This window comes from Vigna umbellata, chromosome 5 (assembly GCF_029865625.1).
Source record: "Vigna umbellata cultivar VRB3 chromosome 5, Vumbellata_1.0, whole genome shotgun sequence".
Classification (NCBI taxonomy): domain Eukaryota; kingdom Viridiplantae; phylum Streptophyta; class Magnoliopsida; order Fabales; family Fabaceae; genus Vigna; species Vigna umbellata.
Window position 1 is genome coordinate 17,100,001 of NC_142169.1, and position 10,391 is coordinate 17,110,391.

Below are 10,391 nucleotides of genomic sequence, written 5' to 3' on the forward strand. Positions count from 1 at the left end.
TATCTTATAATTTCCTTTGGTAAGATACTCTTTTAGATGATTTTTTTTTTTATAATGTAAGAATTAAATTTAAAGGCTAAAGTCATGAAGTATAAAACTGCTACGTTCTTATGTATAAAAAGATGCATCGTACTTATTAGTGGTTTAACCTATGGATGTTCGTCCTTTTTCAAATTGTTGAAATGAAATATTATGATATTATATATATATTTTTTGCTTGTTGAATGTTCTGATTGGTAATTTTATTTGAAAATGTTAAATTCACAGTTATTATGTTGTTTGTGTGATATTATGGAATATGTTGTTTTTGTAATTTTGTACATAATTCTCCAAAGATAAGAATTCATTATGAAATCTCAATTGGGAAGGTATGTTGAACCAATATTTGGGTCATAATATTAAACACGGAAACCTATTAATAAAAGGAGATATTCTTAATTTACTAATGCTTTAAATATATAGATTACGTCATATGTGATCAAAAGTTGAACAAGGATTCTTACACCATTATTACATATTTTAGGTATTTGATTATTTGTTAATGAATGTGCATTAATTTATAAAGGTGGGAGTTCTTATGTATAACAAAAGTGTGCTTAAAATAAGTAAAGTCGTTTTCTTTGTTTGTTGGACATTATAAATAAACGTATTGTGCACGATGTCTTCTTGTTAGATATTATATTGTATTCATGTTGATATTTATAGACCATAGAGAGACAATATTGAAGATATTGAAAATGATTTTAGGTAGTTCTACTTTATATACACATTTTTAGAATGAGATATTGATAATAAAAAAAATGGACCCATTTAATTATTTGTCGTCGGTGGTAATGAAAATGAAGATGGGTCAGGACTTCTATTATTTGCCATCTTAATATTTTGCATTTTGGTTCTTTATTACAACCAAATTTTTATATATCCATTAAATATCATATGTTTTATTAATGGTGGAAAAAAAAATAAGAGTCAAAATATATGAGATAAAACATTGTGGTATGATCTAACAAATTGTGAAACTAGTGGAGTCAAACTTGGATTTAGATTAGGATATAGTTAATAGTGAATAGTGTCAAAATATTGTTTTTGTGTGGAAATGTTTAACATGTGAGCATATTACATTTTCAAGTTTCCTAACAATGACATTCATATCAAGATATTACAATTTCTTAATAAATATTAAGTTATTTAACTTTATTACTGAATTAATATGAGTCATTATTTAACTTTTCATATATATTTCTTTGTAATTTTCTTTTTATATAATAGGCTATTGACACGTGCAAAAGCACGGATTGTTTATTTTTTTTTAAATTATTTTTATTTTATATATGAAAATAATAAAATAGTGGAACTATAATTTAAAAAGATATAATAAAATTAGGTTATATTGTTGTAATTTTTGTTATTAAATATAATAAATGAAATTGATAATACAATTGATATTACAATGCTGGTAATTAATTTTATGAAATAATAAGTTTAAAAACTTTTATGAAGAAAATAATAATTTTCATTTATATGAACAAAATAATAAAATAGTGAAATTATTATTTAATGATATATAATAAAAAGGTTATGGTAGTTATTGACCTGATAAAAGATGATTGATTTTTCATTATATTTAATTCTATTTTTAGAAGTTTGAAATTAAGCTATATTGTTATAAATGTTAAATCTACTTGATATGATAATAATTTTAATTTCATGTATAATAATGAAATTAATATTGCGTGCAGTGCTGTTGATTGATTTCACGATATAATCACTTAAAAGATAATATGTAGTAGAATATTCTTTTAAAAATGATAAGTAATTTGAGGTTATGGAAAACTTTTTTGGAATTTTATATATTAGTATTATGAATATTTGGTTATCCGAGCTTTTCATGTTCTCATTAAGCTATTTTAGTTTTTTTTATTGTCTTCGAGCTACTCAGTATTTTAGTTAGTTTATCTACGCTACTCGACTGTGTTGTTAAGTTCTCTACTCCACTCGATTATTTGTTGATTTTTCCATTTTATTTGGCTATCTTGTCAAAATTTTCAACATCTTTTATGAGTCATATCTTTTTTCTCCATTCTCAATGTTAACACTCAATTTCGTGAAATAAATTTATTTTAAAAAAATAAAAATACAAGATATAAAATGAAATAAATTTTTTTTAGATTTTCAAACTTTAATTTTAGCATAAAAAGAAATAAAAAATATATAATAATTAAAATCAATATCTCGGATATTATGCTATGATTTGATTTTTGTAATGTGTTGACATCATATCAATTCTTTTTTTATATTGTTCATTTACAACTAAAGCTAGATTATAATTTTAATGTGTGTATAAATACACAACATATCATATGAAGAGGCACACATAAACATAAAGAGACATACATCTCTTTTCCCCACACCATCACTCTTGTTTATTATATTCATAATTTTATCACTTTTACCATATTATCATCATTCCCCATTTTCTTTCACCGTACAAAACCATCACCAAACATTATAACAATATTCTACATAACTACATCATCATTTTCATCTCCTAAAACCTTCATTTTCACTTACATATCGGTTGGACTATCATTACTTCTTTCACTTAGGTTTTTATTTCTTCACCTCCTTTCTTTTAGTTTAAATTATGCTCTTAGGTATGTTTTTTTATTGGCACTCTCATAATAGTTTTGTCACTCTTTCTATTTTCACTTATAAACCATTTTTTCTAATAAAAATTATAAAATTTTATAATAATATTAAAAAATTTTGTTATCATATTAAGTCCCAAATTTACTTTATAATTGAATTTTTCATAATAATTTAAAACTACTATTGATTGTCAAGTATCATATTTGTTTGATAATCAAATAAAAAAAGGGTTAAATATGATTTTAATCCCTATACTATCATTCTATTTTGGGTTTTGTCCCTTTTCGAAAGGTTTGGTTATTTTTGTCCTCTTAGTTTTGAAACTCGTATATTTAGTCCTTATAAAAGCAACGACATTAGATTTTCTGTGAGGTGGCTAACGGTGTGCCATGTGTGATGTCAGCTTCCCTCATAAGTGTGTGCCACGTTGCCTTCTTTTCTGAAGTGAGATTAAGTATTTGCCACGTTTTCCCCAAACTCTTCCTTCTTCTCCCCCAATCACTCAAAACTTTCGCTCATCTCTTTCACACCCACCATTGTTCCCTCCCCTAAGTCTCCATTTTCATCCATTTGGGGTTTCCCATGGTGCAGGTTCAGATCATGCAAGAGGACAACCCCAATCTCACCGCCCTTCTGTCATCTCCTTTGCCTCCCACCCAGCGGCGACCTAGGGTCCGAGAGGTCAGCTCCCGATTCATGTCCCCTGCCGTGCAGCGCCACCCACGGTCGGAGTCTGATCCCGCCGTCGACGAGAACTTCGAAACCCCATTTCCAATGGGATGTTTTGTCTCTCAAAGAAAACAATCACAATGTTCCATGAAGCTTTCCAAAGAGAACAACAACGAACACGGACAGGTTCGCCCACACCCTTCAAAATCATGTTCTGGCAGAATCGACAATGGCAATTCCACACCTTGTGTTTCTAGGCCTAGCACTCCTAGTCCCTCGGTTTATGTGTCTTCAAGGTATAGACTCTCACAACAACACCATTACCATAATAACCATCATCATCATAGGTTTGCAAATGGCATGGCTTCAGCTGCTAAGAAATTGATGCAAGCTAGTGGGGTGAATCAGGTCAAGCCTAATGTTGCTTGCTCTAGTGATGATTTCGGGGTGAACTAGAGTGTTCAGTCACTTCCTGAATTAGGGGATAGGGATTTGTTGCTTCAGTCCAATTTATCTATGGGTGAGATAATTGGGGCTAGTAATGGCGGAGACTTGAAATTTCGCCACCCTTTGCCATTATTTTATCTGTGAATAATTACGCCCAAATTCCATCAATCCTAAACGAAAAAGAAAACAAAAAAATTACCATGATTGCTTACGTCTTTCTTTCACCGCCATCGTTTCTTTCACGACCACTGCAACGACCACCTTGCTTGCTTCCTTTCTTCCTTGCTTCGAGTAAAACTAATTTTCCTTCAATTGATTCAAGATAACTTAAGAACCCTAATTATTTTCACGAACAAAAAACCCCTTATCTGATTTCAGAAAAGAAAATATACGTGGCACATACTTAATCTAATTTCAAAAAAAAAAAAAAAGAAGAAGAAGCAATGTGGCACACACTTATGAGGGAAGATGGTATCACATGTGGCTCACTGTTAGCCACCTCACAGAAAATCTAACGTCGTTACTTTTTAAGGACTAAAAATACGAGTTTCCAAACTAAGAGGACGAAAATGAACAAACCTTTCGAAGAGGGACGAAATCCAAAATAGCATGATAGTTTAGGGACTAAAAGCATATTTAACCCATAAAAACATGAAAAATATTTTCTTGTATTTTTAAACTGGTATGATTATTCGTGTGATTATACACATCGTTCTAGTATTTAATACTTTAATTTTTGTCAACCATGTAAAAATTAAAAAAATATACAAAATCTTTAATAATAAAAAATAGTTTCATCTTTCACTTGTTTTTACGTTTGTTTGGTTGGGACACCATTTATTAAAAATAATTTTAAAAAATATATAAAAATATCAAAATAAAAAATATCAACATTTTCAATAAAGAAGTCCAAAAATAACTACATAACTTTGATTTCTCATTTTTAGAATACTTAGAACCAAAGTCAATCCTTGTTGGGACAAAATAATTTAAAAATATGGACGTTGGGGTGCTAATACCTTCTTCACACGAAATCGATTTCCGAACTCAAAATTTGGTTACGTTGACCATTCTTTTTAGGTTTTCCATAATTTTTCTCAATAAATTATGGTGGCAACTTCTTTTATAAAAGAATTGTTCATTTTTTTTTTTAAAATTCTCATTTGTCGTCTCACCGCAATTTCGGTTGCGTTAGGTGACGAGTCCACTATGGATAATTCAAGTGTTAACCCTATTAGTTAAGTGTGTACAATATATATTTTTTTATATTTGTTTCCCTTGCTTTTGTATTATCCTTCATATATAAGTATTTTTCTTTGTATATATATTAATATCAAAAGCTTTGTTTTGATGTCTTGATTATATTGTGAAATTATTAAACTTTAGGGTAGATGACAATTGTTATATATGATTGTGAATTTTTTGGGCTATTTTCAGGCGTGGGTTTGGATAGGTTGGTCTTTTCACATAATACACATTTTAGGTTGGTTCATTCATTATGACATAGGAGCTCTATACCCAAGTCTAGTGAGCCATAAGAGTCGAGGTTCAACAGTTATCATGTTAGATCTTTAATGTACTTGGCTATTATGAAGACTTCATCTAGAGTTTTCTCTCCTCATGCTCCATTTTTTCTCATGTTACACCGAGCTTTACTAATGGTCCATCAAGCTCTCCACATGCTCCACCAAGCTCTCATCATGCTCCACCAAATTGACTTTAGGAAACACATTGGATTTTGAAATCCAATTTAGGAACTCACCAGATTTCAAAATTTGGTTTAGGAAACTCACCGGATTTGAAATCTAATTTAGGAACTCATCGATCGATGGAGCATATGGTTAGCTCAATTGGGGCATGAGGTCTGATCGATTATCTAGGTGAGATATCTACATAGTTAGATTAAGTTGTTTGAGAAAATTAAGTGTCCATATTGTTCGGTGGAGCAAGTGAACATCTCGAAAAGCTTAAAGGTGTAAGGAGATTCAACACACACATACAGATCTCCACATAGGTAAGATATTGTCCGTTTTGGGCTAACCCCTTACGGATTTTCTTTTGGTACCACTCCAAAAGGCCTCTTACTAATGGAGGTATCTTATGTGTATATAAACTCATGTCCATCTCTTGTTTTATCTTGATGCTTTTAAAATTGAATGCTTTCATAGGAATATTGAGTAGTGATTATATATTAACGATAGTAACAACAATAAATAATAGCTTACAAACATGGTCACATACTTAATATTGTGTATGGTTCTTTAAAATCTTAAAATTATGTATGACATGAGTCTCATTCTCTACCAAGCTACTTTCCATAAATCTAGATCTTTTTTCTTATCCATTATCGATATCACAGAAAAAAAAATTTAGTTATTATCTAAAAGATTTTATATACATTATCTTGATGAAACAAGATATTGAGATGAATGAAAGGTTTAAATCATATCAGAAATAATTTTGGAAAAAAAAGCATTCCAATCATTTTAAATATAGGCATTTGAGCTTTTTTTTTCTAAAATAATTGTTTCTAAATAATATTTTAAATAGTATTTCTTTTTATAATTAAGAGTAATTAATAAAGTGTCCGTAGACGCAGTAGTAGTTGAAAATTTAAGGGTATTTTATTTTATACTAATTAAATATTTTTATTTAGTGAGCGATAAGTTTACACCATTATTGTTTTGAAATGGAAGGACTATAGATTTACGTTATGGTTATAAATTCACACGTATTAAATGTCATTTTTATCTTTTTAACTTTACAAAATTAAATTTAAAATAAAAAATAATTAGTTATTATATTAACTAAGTTAAACTTTATTTCATATATTAAAAGTTATTGATATCTAAAATAATTTTTATTATCAATAAAAATATAATTAAATTGTGAATTAGAATTTAAATTAGTATTTAACATTAAATTAGCCTCTAGTTAATTATTTTTTTACTATATAATGATTTTCTTGTAGTATTATTAAAATAAAAGTAATCCTAATACTACTACAATTTTAATTTTTAAGAAAATTCAAATCGAACAATGTTCTCCTCATTGAATAAAACAGTAACCTTTTTATTTAAAATTTACCTCAAAATCAATTATTTTCTATTTATTAAATAAAAATATTTTAATTCTTTAAAATTCAAATCAAAAGTGATTAATAGTTATTTTTTTCATTTCTATTTTGTCTCAAAATTAACCATTTTATCTCTATAGAAATGTGCATTTATTAAGAGATTGAAATATTTTAATATAAATATTTCAGAAAACTATTTACTCACTGTTATCAATCCGCGTGAAGAGCAAAAATCTTTGAAACTATAGTTATTACGAGGCAAACTTAATTATTCGTTCTATTATTTAAATTGATTAACATTTTAATTTTTCTAATCACGTAAAGTTTATTTAATTGAAGTGTGCCAAACCCTTTTTGTCTTATAATATGTACAAAGGAATAGAACGCTGTATTCAAATTCGCATTTTAAAGCTTAATAAATGTTCTTTAATACTAATTTTATGAAAATTTACATTTTATTAGAAATAGCTGAGTCATTTGTTAACCTTTCTCTTGACTTTTCTCTCTTAAAAATGAGGTTAATTAAGGAGGTATCTCTAATACGTTTAATTTCTCAACCTATTAAATTTTATATAACTACATATAATTTTCTAAACAAAAATGCTCGTTTAGATGTTCATTTCTAAAATAAAAATAACATTTTTTACATTCTTTAGGGTTAAATTTTGACATAAAATAAATTTATCTTGATCCAAATTTTGAAATAGTTTAATTTTCAAATTAAAAAAATTAATAGATACAGTTGTTTAGTTTAATTGATGAGTTAAATTTGTACCTTTAACATATAAAAAGAATTAATGTTAGAATAAAATAAATATACCTTATTTTTAATATTTAAAGATAAAAATATATTAAAATTTGAAAAATTTAAATTTTACATCCAATTTTTTAAGAATACAAACTATTTAACCATATTTTTTGTATAACTAGATATTTAATGAAAATATACACTAAACTATTGAATAAAAAAAGTTATAAAATAGCTGTACAGAGAAAAGATGTTTGTTTTTGTCGTCCAGTTATAACCTTAAATAATTGTAGTTTGATGATTGGGTTCACATGAGAAGACGAAAGAGCCAAGGGACCTCGTGACCATGGATCATTTTAACAGTAAAAGCACCAAAACCAAATTCAATGGCATTAAGCACTAAAACTTTCACAAGTTCAATCACAGACACCATCATCTTTCCACTGATATGCTTTATGCTAACATCAATCCTTAATCAAATTTTACACTAATTAACATAATCACACTTTTCCTCAGATTCTGGAGGTCTTTCCTTATTAGTAGTTATTATACAGTGATATACTACTTTTCCATAGTATGATCCACTCATATCATCACCATCACGTTCACGTTCACTCACCCCTCCAACGGAACGCTGTGCAGCACAACCGTCTCAACGGTTAGACCCGGTCCGAACCCGAATAAAACCCCCCACTCTAGCCCTTCTCCGGTGCTACCCTTCCCTTCCTCCTTCGACTTCTTCCTCATTTCATCCAGAATGAACAAAACACATGCACTTGACATGTTTCCATATTCGCTCAGAACGTGCCGAGTGGACCGGAGTTTCTCCGGTTTCAGCCGGAGCTTCTCCTCCACCTGGTCCAGAATCGCCGGTCCACCCGGATGTGCAATCCAAAAGATCGAGTTCCAGTCATTAATCCCAATCGGCGCAAACGCCTCCGTCAGACTCTTCTCAATGTTCTTCGAGATGATTCCGGGCACGTCTTTCAGGAGGTGAAATGTTAGTCCCACCTCCCTCAAGTGCCCGTCGATGGCACCGTCAGAGTCCGGCAGAATGGTCTGGGAGGCCGATACCATTTCAAATATCGGACGTTCTACGGTTCTGTCAGGATCCGCTCCGATGATCATCGCGGCCGCGCCGTCCCCGAATAGAGCCTGGCCGACGAGGGAGTCGAGGTGGGCATCGGACGGGCCGCGGAAAGTCACGGCCGTGATTTCGGAGCAGACTACGAGGACGCGGGCGCCCTTGTTGTTCTCGGCGAGGTCCTTGGCGAGACGGAGCACGGTGCCGCCGGCGAAGCAGCCCTGCTGGTACATCATGAGACGCTTCACGGAAGGCCTGAGGCCGAGAAGCTTGGTGAGCTGGTAATCCGCTCCAGGCATGTCGACGCCTGAAGTGGTGCAAAACACCAGGTGCGTGATCTTTGATTTGGGTTGGCCCCACTCCTTTATCGCCTTCCTCGCCGCTTCTTTTCCGAGCTTCGGCACTTCCACAACCACTATGTCCTGCCTCACGTCAAGCGACGGCGCCATGTACGCACACATGTTTGGATTCTCCTTCAGAAACTCCTCCGTCAGGTGCATGTAACGCTTCTTTATCATCGACTTTTCACCTGTACAATTGAAATCACTTCCCTCACTTTTTACTTCAAAAGGTAATCACATCAGCCACAAAAATAACCTTTTTTTGTTTTGACACAGTTTCAACGACACCTTGCCCACAAATTCTTTGAATACCACCGGTGCACTAATAAATGATTTTTCTCATCTTGCTTAAAGAAACTAATTAAGAAACCAGAACTACTAAAAAAAAACTGTTGAGGAGTATAACCGAAAAGCTAAACCTCTTTTCTTTTCTCTTATTATCATAATTAAAACTTCCATGAACTCCAGTTTACCAAAGGTTGGTCAAGTTTCACCTAACACTGAAAGTAAGCTTTAAATGGACCTAAAATTCAGACAGAAAATTAGTATCATGACTGATTAAAAATATAAAACTGTACACAAAGAAAAACATTCCAAATATGAACGAATTAAAAAAGTGAGTGAGAGGAAGAAAGCATAAAAAGGAGTTGAGAGTACGTACACATGCGCTTGAACTTTTCCTTGAGGTCGGTCATGTGTTGGCTGTTGGTAATGCGGAAGTAGTAGTCGGGGTAATCCTCTTGGGAGACGCAGTTGGAGGGCGTGGCGGTGCCGAAGGCGAGAATGGTGGCGGGGCCATGGGAGCGCTGGGCGTTGCGGATTTCCTCGACTGTGACCATCTGGAGGTGCGTGAATGGCAGAGGTAAAGGAGAGAAAGCGGTTAGAAGAGAGTGAGTGAGAGAGATGAAAGGTGAGTGAGGTGGTTTGAGAATGGAGGGTGCGTGTATAAATAGAAGGAGGCATTGAGAGGGGACGATGAAGAAGCGAGTAGGTTTGAGGGACGGGCAGATTAAGAGACACGTGGATTGGGGGTAGGCAGATTAACCTGCGGTAGATTTGGAGCCACATCTATTATTATTCCATTTCTCCACATTGCAACTTCTCCTTCTTCCTACCCGTTCCTCTTCTTCCTACCAAAACAACCTTCTTCTCCCAACTACGTCATCATGCAATTTATTACATGCTCCACTCTAATGTTACACCACCATTTACCAACCATTCTTCTCATCACAATTTTCTCATACATACAAATCATTCATTACTAATATTGTTCTTGCCTCACTAATTACCTACCAAACAAAATATGCAAAACTATTGTAAAAAGTAATTACTTAAATCTGTTCAGTTTTGACAATGACGGCTATTACCAACCATTGC

General features: G+C 32.0%; 1 protein-coding gene across 1 annotated transcript; it reads right to left on the reverse strand.

Moving 5' to 3' along the window:
- Positions 1-7,943: 7,943 nt before the first annotated feature.
- Positions 7,944-9,943, reverse strand: LOC148197846 (chalcone synthase). The gene is made up of 2 exons (XM_088114762.1): positions 9,676-9,943; positions 7,944-9,202 (listed from the first exon to the last, which is right to left on the reverse strand). The coding sequence occupies exons 1-2, from the start codon at positions 9,851-9,853 to the stop codon at positions 8,205-8,207; spliced, it is 1,176 nt and encodes a 391-aa protein (XP_087970888.1). The 5' UTR covers positions 9,854-9,943; the 3' UTR covers positions 7,944-8,204.
- Between the last annotated feature and the right edge of the window lie 448 nt (positions 9,944-10,391).

What these genes read in the sequence shown, in the direction of transcription:
- LOC148197846 (XM_088114762.1), bottom strand. Translation starts at nt 9,853, where the DNA reads ATGGTCACAGTCGAGGAAATCCGCAACGCCCAGCGCTCCCATGGCCCC. An exon ending in GGAAAAGTTCAAGCGCATGT is followed by an intron (nt 9,203 to 9,675) that starts GTACGTACTCTC and finishes TCAATTGTACAG; the next exon opens with GTGAAAAGTCGATGATAAAG.